The 16,799-nt window shown below is 43.7% G+C and overlaps 1 protein-coding gene across 2 annotated transcripts in view; it reads right to left on the bottom strand.

The window, feature by feature from the left end:
• The window catches only part of Gnptab (N-acetylglucosamine-1-phosphate transferase subunits alpha and beta), a 110,971-nt gene that overhangs the window by 69,639 nt on the left and 24,533 nt on the right, over positions 1-16,799 (bottom strand). For both annotated transcript variants that reach the window (XM_072287971.1, XM_050185183.3), the window contains exons 9-12: positions 13,291-13,461; positions 10,862-11,054; positions 8,449-8,504; positions 4,255-4,369 (exon numbers count right to left, since the gene is read on the bottom strand). In XM_072287971.1, the coding sequence (XP_072144072.1) occupies positions 4,255-4,369; positions 8,449-8,504; positions 10,862-11,054; positions 13,291-13,461 (535 nt within the window). The remainder of the gene's footprint in view (positions 1-4,254; positions 4,370-8,448; positions 8,505-10,861; positions 11,055-13,290; positions 13,462-16,799) is intronic.

The raw sequence follows: 16,799 nt of genomic DNA, 5'->3' as shown, positions 1-16,799 counted from the left end.
TGCTGATTGTGTTCCCTTATTTAACTGCTTCCTGGGCGCTCCGATCATGCGTAACAAGCCACGACTGTCACCGTTAAAGAATGGCACTGCTATAACAACTGCAAAGAGGGGTCACGGGTGGCACGCGATATGCGAGCATTGCTGAGGCATTGCTTTAGTGGCCCCACAAGGGGCCTTTTAAAAATTGCGAGAAGGCTACTGCGGCAGCCCGTCAGTTTGACAAATCCAGAAGAAACGCTGAGGCGAGATCGCCACAAGCATCTCACCACGTACTTCCCACTGGCTTGCACGAGAAAACAGTATGTCCGTTGGCCTTGCGTGCTTTACACGAAGCTTGCCAACATCCTTATCCAAAGCATCTAAGTGCTCCACGTAGTGCAGCGGAAAGTTCCTCGTGAGAACAAAGCCCCTGAGAGACTGAATCATCTGCTGGGCTTCCTGTGAGGACAACGTTGAGCCAGCCTGCCCTACCGCATCATCATTGTCGTCGCCGTTGCTATCTGATGAAATACCATTCGCGACGATCGCCTCATCAGTTAGACGCACTTAAGGCATCAGCCATCTTCTGTTTCGGCGGCGAGTCAAACCAACTGTTGGTCAAATGAGGCTGAGAAACCGTGTGGCCAGCAACAATTTCGACACAACCAACAAAGACGAACGTGAGTGATCAAGCTCTTCGCAGAAGTGCGCTGAATGAGGAGCCAGCAAGCAACATGCAAGCAATCTACGAGCAGCGCAGTTGGCGTGGTCCATCTGTGTTTTGGAGGGTGAGGCGGCATAGAGCTATGGGCGTAGCCCATTCGTGTTCGGAGGGGTGGAAGGGCGATAGGAGAGAGGCGAGCGGAGATGGCTGAAAATGAGTGCGCGGCGGCTGTTGAAGCAGCAGCCCATCGTGCAGCGGCTTGAATTTCTCATTTTGTTTTCAAACATTTTTCATCTCACTAACTTTTGGCTCGGACAGCCAGCAGCAAGACTTCATCATTATAACTGATAATGTGGCATCGGGGCATTGCAGTAAGCGGGTTATTTTACCATGAGAAACATATAAAAGTTGACGGTGCAGCAACTTCGCACTGTTATGACCGATACATTGTTAAAATTGGTCTCGTTATAAGTGGGTTCGACTAGTAAATATTTTAGAAGGAACTTAATACAAGTCGAATACTGCCAGAAGCAAATTGAATCGAATATCGAACACATTTCAAATAACAAACAGCCACTTTCATATTTGTTATAAAACAATTTTCACATTTTATTATTCATAAAATTAGCAAGATTCTGTGATTAAATTGCATGTTATGAAGGATCCTTTATTGAAGTTCACATGGAGCATTAGGAACAAATAAGCAGCTTGCTCACACATACAGGACACTTCAAAGGTGAATGATTGCTGTATAGCTGGTAGTGCAAGCACCGTAGAATCCCACTGATACGTTCCTCGATTCATGTTTTCTCGGGTATAAAAGCACCATCGCCTGGTCCCAGCAAAAGGCTCACTGACACCTTTGTATTAGAAACCTCTTCGTTATGCTGCTGTTCCCACAACGTTCTCGCATATGTTGAGACTTTGGCATATTAAAATATTAAGTGTATTGTCCATAGCGACCAAAATATAAAAGAAAAACGCCAACGTACTGAAACTACTCAAGTAAACCGCTCAAACTGCAAGACAAGTCAAGCCAAGCCGCTAAATGTTAAAAGGCTGCATCGGCTGCATTTGTTCTGCAGGTACCGTGCATGCAGCATTATTTATTTCACTCTTAAATAGCGACACGACACTGGGCAACTTCTTCAAGCAGCTTCAAGTGGTGCCAAGTGTACTCTTGATGACTGTACCAAGAGAGCAATGATTAGGCAAGGGAAGCACCAGACATTGACCGTTGCGAAGAAAGTGACAGTCATTTGGCTATTGCAGCTCGGTCGACTTCGGTTTTGTTGCCAATGGAGAAAGACTAGGTGTATGCATTACCTGTACTTTCACCTAAAATCTGTAATGACAGCATGACAATGGTTGAAATAAAGACTGACCACCTGCCGTAACATGCCGACAAACTTTGACGGTATTTTCAAATGATCACTTTCGAAGATGTTGCTACAGTGAAACGTCAATACTACAAACTTAACAAACTTTTAAGGTTAACGAACTTTTTTAGAAACCCCTGCTGACTGCTTATACTTTCAGTGTAAAAGTATTTCAGTACTACAAATTTCAGAACACCAAACTACTCTGAATAATCATCGTTATTCCATTTTCGTGCCATGTTAACAACACCTCAGTACTACGAATGAACATCCCAATATGTGGGAATTCTTGGATTTCCAACACGGCAGCCGGAACGGTAGGCTAGCAGACAAGGTGCCGAAAGCAGGTGCTACGGTGCATGGGTTCGTAAAACCAGATAAGCCACCGAAAAAGAAAAATGCAGCAGGGGACTTATTTCTTCTTTTCTTTGTTTTTTAGAGCGCAGCACTTAGGTGCCCATTCCTGCGGCAAGCTTCAGCGTTGTCCCTCATAACTGAGTGAACAAACACAGCGAAGGATGAAAGCAAACGAGAAGTGCAGCAGGGAATGAAAGATGGCGACAGCGAAGAGAGCATGAGAATCGCACCCGCATGTCACCCACGCTCTGCCTCTCGCAATCTACCAATTATTGAGGCAGTCACGTCACACATCGCTCCGTTTGCAATGTGCCGCACAAGACAGATCATCCGCACCAGCCAATATATAGCGAAATCAAAACATGTATCCAGCTGCGCTAAAATTTTGCATTATAGAGTATCATAATCGTCAGTGATTCTTTTTTTCCAATTGCAGAGGCAACGATGCATCAGGTTTTGCTAGTGCATGCTCCACCTAGACAAGTGTCGCCTAGCAACACAGGCGCATCTCTTTCGTCTTTCGCCCGTTTATCGGTGCATGCCCCTTTCTTTTGCGCTTATTTCTGTGGCCGCACAAGCTATGCGTGTAGAGAAATGCAACATTTGAGTTCGCAGGGATGCCACACAGTCGCACTTTCCAGACAGTGTCGTTTACACATGCTTGCGCTTTGAAAAGTTCAAGTGTGCACCTGAGCAAGATACTGCGGTGTCTAAAACAAGGAATGTGGGGGGAAAAAAAAGAAAGGAAAGACAGAAATGTTACGCTTTGGAAGCAACACGAAGCTTCCTCTTTCTTGGTGATTTTCTCGGCATCAGCATCTCTTTTGTGAGCGCCACTCTTATTATACGGAAATTCGGTGGTGGGTGGCAGTGGAATACATGAAAAATAGCAACAGTGCATGCCAAGAGCTAACAGCGACATTCTCTGGATAGCTCTTACTGTGATAACAGATGAAGTGATGGGTTGATGGGCGGAATGGTTAATTTTGGGGCTTTCACTATAACAACCTTTCAGAATAATAAGCGATTTGCCGTGGTCCCCTAAAGTTTATAATGTTGAGGTTTCACTGCATCAGTTTCGTAGCATTAAACGCATGGGCGATCCTGGCACTGTGATAAGACAATGTGCTTGGCACTATGCCAAGACAACGATGCATCAGGCACTAGTCATTCAAAATTTTGCTAAAGTGAAGGTAACCCCAAAAGTAATCATCCGAGAATACAACTCACCTTATCTGCCGAATCTGATACTTCGGACTCCCAATTATTCAGATTTTTAGGCAGTCCTCAACATGTCCAAATCAGCTGCCAGCGACTACAGGTCCCTCAGAAGCTAAGCCATGTATAGTTTCCTTGTTTTAATATTTGACAGTTAGTTATTGCAATTTTAACAGCCTGTTCAAATAATATGTTTCATGCGCATTACGTTTTTCTTGAGGCTCCGTGGAAAACCTGTCAGAGGGGTTCTACTGTAGTGAAACTTGGTAAGCACAACTACATGCTTATATATACTTTCGTCATGTCTAAACTGTCCCTCTAAAGTAAAACTTAAGGTCACAAAGGCTGATCTCCAGCTTTTCAGCAATCTGGTTAGGTGTAATAGAACTGCAACTGTACACAGAAGAGGCGTAGGTTGGAAGCAGTAGCAACTTCATTGAGTGCCAATTACCCACTTCTATTTAAAGCATCTGTCGCAGCCCATCGTCTTGTTTAGCAAGAATATCTGACATCTGCACCTGTGACTCAGCAAATCTATTTCCAGTGTCCTAGCATTCTCGTACTGCCTTTGCAATCTTTGAGGCACGCTGCAATGCACTGCAGAAGCCTGTCCCACATGGACCTACCACCAGATAGGCTGACAGATCTCAAGCTCACCTGACGGAAGACTGTAGTTCTGTTCGTCCCACAATAGGTCCAGGGAATACAGTTGGCCATAGTTCGCTGTTCCACAATCGCCAGCATCAAAAGCACATGGCAGTACATTGCACGCCTTTGTTGAAAGCAGCAATGCGACATGGTAGAAAAAAAAGGAAGCACAGGGTGAGCCTAATGGTGAGGAAGGAACAAACCAGCCACCTCGGAAACAATCTCAAGAAAAGTTGTTTAAACAAGAGAGAGGTTCACAGGAAGGCTTAAGGTGATCAACAGTAGCGAAGTAAAGGCTGTCATCCAAGCCAACGTTTCGACAAGGGGCTTGCACTGATCGACAATTAAAGGCGAATTGCTGCTAAATTTAGCTTTAGCTAAATTTGTTATAAATGAGGAGTACTGCCACTAAAGCAACGTGGCAAAGCTGCAGGGCTTGTTTTTGCATAGTTTTCGTTTCTGTTAGCAGCCTTCAAAGAGCCCCTAAGTAGATGATGCGCGCACCTGGCAGTTGTCACTATATCGCAAGTCCCAGGATGCCACCTTATTTCTGAGGTCGTGATAAGAAACTGCACTTTCTAGGCCATGCCCCACTGCCGGTGAGTAGTAATGGCGACATTTCTTTCTTTCTTTCTTTTTTTTTAGTTCCGGTGTAAAAAAAAAACACTATTTTTGTGAACATTTTGTGATGCTTTAGCTCAATAATTAACCGCCAAATTTTGCATGAAAGCTCTTCTATATCTGCACTATCTTGACTCTTTCCTTACCACACCCAGTGGGCATCGTTAACCCACTATCAATAGTTTGAAACGCAGCTTTCAAGACCACCCATGCCACTGCTGGACAGATTGCGCCATCGAACGTGAAGGAGAACTATATGTTTTCTAAGCAGCTCGCTTTTTTCCTGCGAGGCAGTAATTTTTTTAACGCACTCCGAAATCTCATGATCATCAAATTATAAAGCAAAAAATGGCCACCCCCAGGAGCGGCGCGCGCACTTTGAACGATCGCAGATCTCTTGATTCCGCTGCATCTGTGGCCGATTTTATCGATGGATCGAGTAGCAGCGAGTCTGAGGATGTTGCCTTTTCATTGAACTTTGACTCTGAGAGCGACGATGACGCAAACCAGCCCAGAACATCAGCGGCCGCAGCCCAGAACACCCAACTGTAGTGCTTGCAGTTAAATTTTTGTAATGGAGTACCTGTCCAACGAAAAATTTTGGTTTTTTTCAGAGATAGTGCCTATTAGACAGTAATACGTATTATATCTCATAATTCTTGTTACATATTTTTCTTAGCAGATACAAACGTGTCTTTACAAACTTTCTCTAATTTTATCCCACAATCTTGATTCTAGCAATTTATATCTATTTTATGACATAAATCTCGTTAATAAAACCTTTATTCAAGAAAAGTGCATTCATTTTGCCTTTTGTTTACGGGTTACATAAAATACAGAGTTCAGTAGTTCCTTCAGAAGAAAAAGAAATCTGGAGTAACCTACAAAAAACACCTATTTTCCCGATGGTAGGGAAAGAGTTAAACTAAGCTTTTTAAGTGGACACAAAATGTCATTGCAGTTGGCCTTTAAGCCTCCTTGTCAAAGCACACTGGCTCCGGCTTCAGACATCCCTTCTTTGACACCACTGTTTACTATGTCAGGAAAAGTGGAGTTACCAATTACCCAACACCACTGACCTCCCATCAACCGTCACCCAACAAGTCACAGAAATCATCAAGAAAGTTTTGGAAAGGATTTGCAGAGCTGGCCACCACCCCTGATGCCAGATTATTCCAGGCATAGACTGGCCAGCATCAGTTACTCAAGAATCAGGGTAGTGTCACTCAAGCCACAGAATGAGAGGAAGAATACAACCGACTTATGTTAATTCAACTCCACTTAGTATAATTTATTGGTTAATTCAATACCGACCAGAGGTCCCAGTAGGCACTCATGCATCTCGATGGGCCCCAAGTTTCACTATTTCGATCCTAAAATTTGCCTTTACTGAGTAATTCTAACAACCTGACCAATCAGCACACACACGTCTGACCCCTATGGTGACCCTAATAGTGGCCCCTTTAGTAGCAGCGTCTATCTTGGCGCAGCTTAGGGTACAGTGAATGCGTCAAACACAGGCTAATTCCTGTCAAAAGTGCCAATTTTTGGCCTGTCGTAAGACAACCTTTAAGTAATAACTAGCTCAGTATGCATGATTACAGTATTCACCCAATTCGAATGAGCACCTTTACTTATCATGAAAATTGGGCCGAACATTGCCTACGCGGTGCAACTGGATGCTAAACCAAAACTGCCTTTACAGCGTTCACATGCTTTACCGCATACCAGAACTGTATCGTGAGGATGACTTTAGGAACCCACCTGTCATTGTGCAACATATATTAGGCCCCTGGCCATTTTTCTAGCTACAAAATTGGGTGCACATTAAGATTTCTATTTTGTTTAGCTGCTTTATTGTCATTTCTACATTAGTTTTAGACTTTGAACACATAGAAATTAGGCACATGTTTGATTCGGTGGCGTGTTAGAACCAGCAAATACTGCCTAATAAATCTGCAGTGTGTTTTGGCATTTTTTTTCTTCCGAGTCTTCTTTAATTCCACCCACCGTATAATTGGATAAATTTTGTTGATACCGTCAGGATTGAATTAACGGAAGACGACTGTACTACTGTCCAAAGAGTGACAAGATTGCAGTTTCACTTATCAACAGTCAGCATCACCATGCTTGGTCACACATGAAACCACATGCAGACCACCCGTAGATGCCGATGCTATACCGCATGCAAACCGCATTCAATGGTGAACAACCTCCTAACGTGCTTATGTGCTTGAAAAGTATGCTCACTTCAGGTACCGCTCGCCAAACGTCAACTGAAAATGCAATAGTTTGACAGTAACGTAAAAGCCTGAGACAAGTTGGTTGCACTGATCCACGACTTTGATCTACACTACACAGAAGTTAACGTGGTAGCTGCAAAAAATGCACACAAACGTGGCTACTGGTATTAAGTAACAGTACTAGGGTAGCATCACTTTTAATGTTAATACCGGCACAGGTGTTTCTGGCATCCTGTCCATTGTTCTGTGGTACTAAACAGTACTACGCAGTGCATACTGGCTCCTCTCAACTAATAAGCAAGAACCACGTACCAGCAGGGTCGAAAGAAGAGCTGGGAAAGACGCTATTTATATGTGCAAGCCGGCACTGCATGAAAATCCTTCTAGTACATGCATGACTCCTTTGTGCTATCATTTGTTCAGTCTAGCATACATCCTGTTTCCTGAGCCGAGCACATTTAAAGGCCATAGCCACAAGCACTCCCACAGACTTGGCATCTTTGGTGTAAAACTAAAATTAAAAACCCATGCTCCAACTAGAATAGCCATTAGTTAACAACCACACCATTTCAGCCTACTTAACAGCATAAATAAGAGTATGAAAAAAGTCCTTTACTAAATACAAACACCTGATCAGCCATGAATGCCCTACACTGATGGTGGATCCAAAATTGACATGCAGGCTAATTTTCTGTGTCTCTATTTATTGTAGAAACAAGAAGCATCCGTTTCAGAAGTTCAAAATACCTATAGGCAACACTACACAGGCTACAAGTCTAATTTGCTGCTCTCCTAACTAAGCTTTAAAAAATAGAGCACCTTAATCATGCAGACACCATGACCAGGTCCTGATAATTGGATGTTTACTCAATTCTTGTGCCCAGATGACAATCAGAACCCACGGAAAAGAAGCCAAAAAAAAGAAGGGCAGGGGACACAAGAAAACAAATAAAAAAAGATAACTGTATCAATAACCTCATGCACGGAAACAAATGGATGAACATAGCTGGGGCCTCAAGTCACACACAGAAAGGAAACAGGCTTCTATTAAAAAACTGAAAAAAAAAGAAAAGAAAAAGCTGAAGGACTGTATAAAGTGACAAAGTAGGACAAAGGCAGCGAGCCACATACTAACACTCATTCCCATGCTTCACGTTGCAAGTCTTACTAATCATATTCAAAATACCTCCTAGCTTTTAATTTAAACAGAGTTAAAACAAAACATACATACTTGCATTGCTAATAAAAAAACAAAAATGTTCAATGTACGAGACACAATGCAAATGCTAGAAAGTACATTCTACAGAATGCACAACACCTAAATCCAAGTGGCACTGACCTGGTCACAGAACTTGTCGGCCAGCCAGCTGTTGGCGCAGCTTGTGCTGCAGTACACTGCATACAAAGAACGCAGGCACGGGGCCACTTAATGACCGTGCTCACCATCAGCCTACATCACCTTCACTATGTATAAACTTTGTCTTGCATCAGCCAACTCCATCCTACACCTGCAAATTTCTGTATCTCATTTCACTGCTGTTATTCTGTGCCATCCTAGACTGTATTTCTTTCCTTTACTTTAGCGCCCGTCCTGTTACTTTAATAAACTACCAGTTACCTTCTTGGTGCATCACATGCTGAATTGCACAACTCCATTTCTCCCTTCTCGACTTGAATATCAGCTGATTGCATCTGCTCCCTATTCAATACTGCCGTTTTATTTATTGCTATCTTGACATCACATTTATGTTTTCTTCTTCTTCTTGTACAGTGGTAGCAACTACACGGTCACTGAAAGTGCATTCATACCGTCGCTGCCGTCAAGTTGTGCCCAGTAACAATGGCATACGTGCAGCCCACACATGGAGGGTTACAAGGTCTCCAGAGACGTGAGTGGTGCGTAGTGTTTGGCTGTCGAAACGACCAAGCTGAATCATCTCGGCAGTGAAGCTAGGGCAGCCCTTTGTCCCATGCTGCTGGCACCAGTGTTACACATATGCACACTGGTGTTCCTGACAAGCAGCTGTGTGCATACACTAGTCTGCGCCGAACCAGCACGAAACATCAAGCCAAAACTATCAGATCTTTAAACTGGGTGCCGACTAACGACGACACTTTTTCGGCGGTCTCATCTCAGGAACCATCAAGGTGCGATGTCTGCAACACTGCTTGCAGTGCTCATCATGCTAGCATTGTGAGATGCCTGGTAGCTGGCAGGGTGCTGTTACCGCTGCGTGACAGCAACTGCCTTGCTTGCTGCGCTGTGCCAACATGTCATCACACGTATTGTTAGAACACTGTGCGGGGAGCTTGGGAGCAATGCAAAAACTTTCTACCACTGTTGATGCTTTACCCTTCAAGCCAGACTGCCAATCCTTCTCATCAGTCATTGCACAGTGGTTAGGCCAAGCCTTCAAATTGGTCAAACCAGTTTGCAAGAACTATCAACCAGAACATAGAATTCCTGTGGCAGCAGAAGCTTCCATTACTTCCACAGTGTGTTCCAAACGAAGTTGCCACTTCAGGAAACTGCATCCACACTCTGGGTGGAGTTTCGTTTCCTGAAGATGGGGGGCAAGTTACGAGTTGTGGTCAGTATGTGCGGCAACACCACTATGAAGCATACGTCACCAACTAACCTGCCAGCAAGCATCATGAACTTTTAGCTTCCTTTAAAGTTCTTTTTTTCTTATTATCCTCAAAGTTTCTGCCCTAGGGATTACAGTCACAGCAGAATGTACTGATTGCATACTTTTTCAAGGGTCTTCACAAGTTGCTGATCGTGATCTGGCAATGCCTATTGCACGTGCTCCAAACAATTTTCGCTAACCTGCAGATTTCTTTCATGATCTGTGCCGCCTCTGAATATGCAAGTTCTCGATAAATGTACCCTTTCACAGCTCCAAGGGCGCCACCTGTCAATCATGAACTCTTGTTCCTCATGCCAAATTTCTGAATATTACCTTAATCTTTTGCGTAGTAATCCGTAAACCTAACCTTAGACTTCATCGGTTTAGATCTTCAATCATTTGTTGTAAATCCTCGTCAGCATTTCTGAACATGTAGTTCACTCAGATATTTTCGATTAATTTTTAGGCCTAATGCTTCCTAATCTGCCCTCTTGAATAGTTCTTACAAATGTGCAGGAAATAAATAGAAGGGCGTCAGGCCAGAAGGCCTGACGCCCTTCTTACCTGGTGTATGTTCAATTTTTCCTGTGAAGAATGATGGCTGTGGAAGACCTGCAGATAGTCTCAAGGATGTTCAAGCATGCTTCCTACCCCTTGACTGCGCACTGTTTCAATGAATGCCCGTAATCTCAACCAATTCCACTGCCTTACAGTAATCACTAAGTAACTTAAGTAATTGAAGGCGTGTAAGGCGAGTTGATTATTCCTTGCACACTTCTCCACAATCTAGTCAATGCCATGAATGTGGTCAACTGTTGAACCCCTTTTTATTGCCAGCTTGTTTGCAGCTTGTTCTCTGGAATGACTGAAGCTGCAGCACTGCCACTAGTGGCTGCTTATGAAGTCCACTAAATGGGGACAACGACCTTCTGGGCGCAAGCTCGGACAATCCAGTTACTGGACAAGGACAACGGTTTGCTTCTCCAAGGGCCAACTGCTACTGGGCATCGCTGTTTGCAATAATGTTGTGCACTGCCTTGATCCCACTCAAAATTATTCCAACAGAATCATGAGGCTATTGCAAAGCACACCGCTTTGCAGGACGGGTGCAGGCGCACTCACGCTTGCTGAGGTCAGGCCTAGGGAAAGGCAACAGGTGGAAAGGGCGGGGCGTTACCGAGGCTGCCGCCCCCAGGCAGTCCCCGCCATCCCACTCGCACTTGGAATTGTTGCACGGCTTGTCACAGTAACCATCCTTCACCCACGATGTTGGACAGCCCAAGGCGCAGTCAGGTACAGGCCAGGCCAGACGCACCTGCGTGTAGCAATGGCACCGCATTTGCGGTATTGCAACGTTGCAGGCGCTTTCCCAACAACAATGTTCGAACCAAAGAGTCCGTGACGCAGGACAGCTGATAGCAATGATGACATATACATGTTTGAGATTTTGGATTAGGTACACTGTTAAAGGGCCCCTCACCAGGTTTGCTCATGGCAAACAAACAAGTGTGGTGTGTAGATGATGCGATGGCGATTGTGTCTGCAAAGTGTGCAATGGCTGCAAGGCACATAAAAGAAACAGCCGAAATTTCAAACAGAAGGCCACGTACCCCATACTCCAAGGGAGCCACACTTTGAGCAAGAGAATCAAGGTCACACACAAATGTCTCTAGGAAGACGTACTGCTCGCAACATCAGTAACCATGGCACATAACTTTGGTTAATTACACAACACAGAATGTGCAATCGTTACCGGACATGCCTAGTGCAGCAAAAAGGAAGAGAAAAGAAAAAGAAAACAGGGAGACGAATCTGGTCATGTGAACATAATGCAGTCCTTCGGCTCTGGTATGGGAGAAGGCAAGAAAGGAACGCCGCTTGCAGATGCTAGTGGAGGCAAAGGGGGAGAGTATCTGTTCACTGTGACGCTCGCATCCCGATGGTCATGGTAACAGGTTAGTTCAATATCGTCTATCTCCTTCAATAATGAACCAATTTCAAGAATTCTTTCAGTAGAATGCCACCTAGATGGCACCTTGCAACTTCCAGTGTAAAAAATAAGTTTGAAATGAGGCCTGGTGAGGGACCCTCTAAGAGGTAAAAGACAAAACAGCAAATCAGCAAAAAAAAAGGAAAAAAAGAAAAAAGGAGGACAATGAAGAAGTTAGGGACTAGCTTTGGTGCGAAGGTTCGGTGAAAAATATAGCGTTGTTATAGAGCAGAATCTCGGTAAACGGAAATCCCTTAAATGGGATTGCCCGTTAAATGAAACAACAGGCTCTCAATTGGTTGGTGTTGTATCTGAACAATGTAAGAAGAACTTTCATTAAATGAAACTAAAATGTTCACAGCTCCCTATAAACAAAACGGCAGAATCAAGCTCGAAGGTATTTTCTTGTTTTCAGAGAAAATCAAGCTTTGGTTCCATTTTGTTAAATAGCAACACTTCCAGCCTCTATGTTTACTCCAACGAAGGCGGCAATGAAGCGAGGAAAGAACTGCAAGATGGCTGTTGTGAAGAAACCCATTGTTATTCGGCTATTGGAGAATGGCCGACATCTGTTCAAGTTGACAGAGGATGCAGACTTGGTGCATGCACTAACCATAGTTGGGTCTATCTGTATCAATAGCACGACGTTGGTCGAAGTACAGACTGACTAGGTCGCATGCAAGCATACATGCATGCCACAATGGGTGTGGCAACCTTTCTTTCCTTTTTTTGTTCTTTTTTATTGCCACTTGAAGCATAATTCAGTCACTTAACTTCTGGTGAATCCACAATTTTGGACTTTCATTTACATCGCCGTATGGGTAGTTTCTGCTGAGAACAAGTTAGCGGTCGGTGACTACTGGTTCCAGAATGAGTGCTAAGCACCTTGTCACATTACGTTATTTATTTCTAACTAGCTGCTACATTCAATTCTTAATAGTCAATAGTTCTGACGACAGTGTTAAGAGGGTGTAAAACAGTGCTGCATCCCTGTGCATCGTTCTCGATAAACGGAACTCCTGTTTAACGGAACATATCTTTCCGTTCTCTTATGTCAGCTATCGTGGCAACACAAATAATTTCTACCGTCTAGAGTTCTTTAACGTGCACCTAATGCTAACTACACAAGCATTTTTGTACCCAGCTTCCATTCTACTTTCATCATTTTTGTATTCAAGTGCCATGGCCAGGAATCGAGCTCCAGAGCTCCTCGTGCTCAGCTGTACAATGTGCCATAGCCACTGTGGCAGGCAAAACTTTATCTTTAGTTTCTAGTTCTTAGCAGATAAAGTTGAGACAAAACATCGAGACACGCACAAGCAGTTATGCATGCCTCGACTTCTGTCCGTTTTGTCACAGATTACTGCGCTAAGAACATAAGTCATACCACCAAGGCCGGCACTCAACCCTTGCAAGGTTTAGCTTTTGTCTATGGATTCAGTTTTCGGGCCTACAGGCTTACACTGCACACAACTTGGAGCTGAGGGTGGCCACATCATGTCTACTAGAGCAAAGAAAATTCCAGTAATACTGGTGCAATATGCCAAAGCCTGAAGCCTACCTTGTATCCCGCAGCGTGTGTGTAGAAGTCCTCGGGCCACACTTCCTTGCCAAAGAAGACATCGTCGTTGAGGTATATGAAGCGCTGCGACAGGCCTCGAATGCGGTGCAGGTGCGTCTCAATGGCTGGCGAACTATATGTTGGCAGGTGACTCTTGTTGGGGAAGATCTCCTGCAGGTGTTATTTCAGTCCTTGGAAAATAGTGCTACTGTCATGTGGGAATTCCCGATGCCCTTTTCATGTCGCCCAACAAGACACTCATGAACAGAAGGTAAAGACTGGGCAAGAGCGAAGCAGTGTCCACTGAACTCTAACACTTAGTCTTTTGATTGCCACCAACTGCTGGCATTTAGAAAGTCAATGCCCATTAGCCAGTAAAACAGCATAAAGGTTTCTTAACGTCTATCGTAAAGCTCGAACAAATTGAGAATGCGAGAAAAGAAAGTTTATAACTGTCACACATCAGTTGTGGAGACCAGCACCAAAGAAGTATAGTGTCCTGACCGCATCACTGCTAGGCAGAACACAAGTGCTACATGTGAATTATGCACACAACCAGCTAGAAGGGACTGGGTCATGAACCCACCACAGTATACATGAGCCTCAAATGGTGGAGAAGGCAAGATGTGACTACTCAACAACCAAAGCAGATTGGGGCATATGGAAAAGCACACCCACTTACAAGCATGCAAAGATGCACTACCCAGCGCCCTTGGCGAGCTGATGGAGTTGTCGGATTTTGTCAACAGATTGGTTACAGAACTGCTGCAAAAATGATGTTTAACAAAATTATGTTTCAAGATCCATAAGGACGCATGTGTCATTAAGGACTTCATATAATTTTAATATTACTTTGCCAGTCAACTGTTCTTGTTTGTCAAATCTATTCTGTTTCTAGATAGAGTATTCTTAATACAAGCAATAAAAGTGATATTGAGTTTGTTCAGTATACAGATCGCATCTGTTTGATTTAATTCACTGCATATGCATAAAGTGACAATAACACATTTCTGTGCTTCTTCCATGCCCATTATGGATAGAAGTGTTGCGATTAATTTTCTCTTGCTGAATTTAAAGATTATAGTGGGCTTAGAAGACCAAGTGTTTTGTGAAACCTTCTCCGATAAGCAGGTGAATGAGAGGAAGCCTGTACAACAAGCACTCTGGCACATGGCTTTTTGCTTGAGCAAGCTCTTGTCCTAGTGGTCAAAGGAAGCTACCATCAGAGATGAAGCGTCATTTCTGCATGCAAAGATGAATGCCAGCTACAAGCTGTTCGGTTCTAGCATGTACAGTCACTGAACAATCATTAGATGTCTGCAGTGACCACCAAAAAGTCTGAATATTCGGGAGCCTGAAACACACAATTCTTCCCACTTCACGTTTGATAATGACTGAAGATGCGCGACATAAGCGTCTGAAGTGTCGAGATCAGTGCGTGGCTACTCATTCCCAATGCTCATACAGTGAACTCTAACTTGAGTGAACTTCAAGGGACCGAAGGAAATAGTTCACTTAACTGAAAGTTCACTAAACTGAATATGCACTAGACCAACATAAGACATGGCATACAGGGTCAAAAGTTTGAAGTGCAATTCATGGAGCAAAAGACATGGCATCCATAGTGTTGGAAATGTGTGAAATGGAATTTGTACATATTAATGAAAAACACACCACGTGGGTCATTTGTGTGCACACGCGGAACCGACGAGACGAAAGAGAGAGACGACGACCATGCGACGACTAGCCGGTCGGAAAAAAAAAACACACACCACGTGGTTTGTGGTGTGACAGATCGCTGCTTCGCTCTGGCGGCGTTCTAAGCGCCAGCGCTGTTACTTTGTTCATGGCCTCCGAAATTACATGCTCGTATTGTGCGGGCGATCTCGGAGGCCATGTCTCGTTGCCGTTCGTTTTCCGTGCCGCCGCTTTGCCCCAGGGGCGCTGTAGCGCAAGCGACGTTTCATTGCCACTGGAGCGATGGTTTGATGAGAGCGGGCATCGGTTGCGCCTGCAGTGCAGTGCAGTGGAAGCCTTGGTCATCTGAGCGAGTTAGTTAAACTGAAATATTGACTGCTCCGAAATTCGTTTAAGTGAAACATTTTTGCATAGAATCTATAAGAAAACTGCCGGGGATTTTTAAAAAGTTCGTTATTCTAAAATATTCGATAAACCGACGTTCTTACAACTGATAGTTTACTGTATATGACAACGTTTGCTTTGAGAATCCTGCGTTGCTTTAAATGCTGTTATCGCTTGTTTGTCAACGCCTTCCAGAACTTTTTCACTGACATACCATTGATTAGGGAAGTTATAAAGTTAGCTAACCAAACATGCTGGTACATAATGAACAATACTCACAGTGAACACCATGAACTACGCCCATCAATATACAGTGAATGCCGTTCACGTAATGCTCTCTGTTATTTTTCAAGTCTTGTCGACATTCAGATGGGCCTCTCAGTGCTCAAATGAATGGCGATAACACTAGGCCCACGGCATCCAGGACTAGGGACACTGCCCACTTCGGATGATTCCACTGTCAGCTCATTTTTTATTAATGAAGTTCATTCCTCGTCCTTGTCAACATTCAGTTGGGACATCAGAATACCACAGAATAAATGTGAAATTACTTCCTCGGTGATTGCTTATCTGCCAGTATTCCACATCTCTTGACGAGAAAAAAGAAACTGACATTTTTTTTTTCTTTAAAGAAAAAGAAAAAAATTGTTCACTGGCTTTCCGATCTATGCCATCAACCAATGATTTCTACAAGCTTGGTTATTTGGGCTTATTCGCAGCTCCGCCACAGGTACCATCAAGCCACTGTAAAACGGCAACCAATATATTGGATGCAGAGCGATGGTTTATTAAAATTTTTGGACTCGATCGCACAACTGGTGTCGTCAACATCGTTGCCTCGAACGCAATTTCTGTCGTTTGCATATTCTCCTACCTTTTATGACTTCCATTTGGCCGCTGAGGTTGACTAAAACTGAAACTTTACATCCTTGGCTTGCATTTTGCAGCGGCAAAAGTCTGATTTTGTGTGGTGTTGTCGTACACGAAACAGAGTACCCGGAGTTCAAATTTCAGTGATGATTAAGGTTGCCATTGGATATTTCTAGTCAAGAAGCTTAACAAGAGCAAGCAGGTTGTTTGTCGGTGTGCCGCGCTGTCATCCTGGTAACCGGACACGGTGCACGTGCGAATTTACAGGGTGTTTCAACGAACACTTTCAAAAAATGTTTAATGTTGCCTGCGGCAGATAGCACAATTCTAGTCCATGAGCTGGTCTACTTGAAGAGGCGGACATTACTTTAAAAAAAAATTGAAATACATAATCAACTAATTAAAAAAAATTACTAATGAAGGTTTTAACTAATTGCTTTATGGCACATATTGCAATTTACAAATTCTACCAGCAAGACTGCAAGGCATATGGCCTTGAAAACAACTGTGCTGATGACATCATTTACGAGATATGCACCAGCAAACTTGCGGTAAGA

This window comes from Dermacentor andersoni, chromosome 4, assembly GCF_023375885.2.
Source record: "Dermacentor andersoni chromosome 4, qqDerAnde1_hic_scaffold, whole genome shotgun sequence".
Taxonomy (NCBI): Eukaryota; Metazoa; Arthropoda; class Arachnida; order Ixodida; family Ixodidae; genus Dermacentor; species Dermacentor andersoni.
This window is presented reverse-complemented; position numbering and strand designations above follow the sequence as displayed.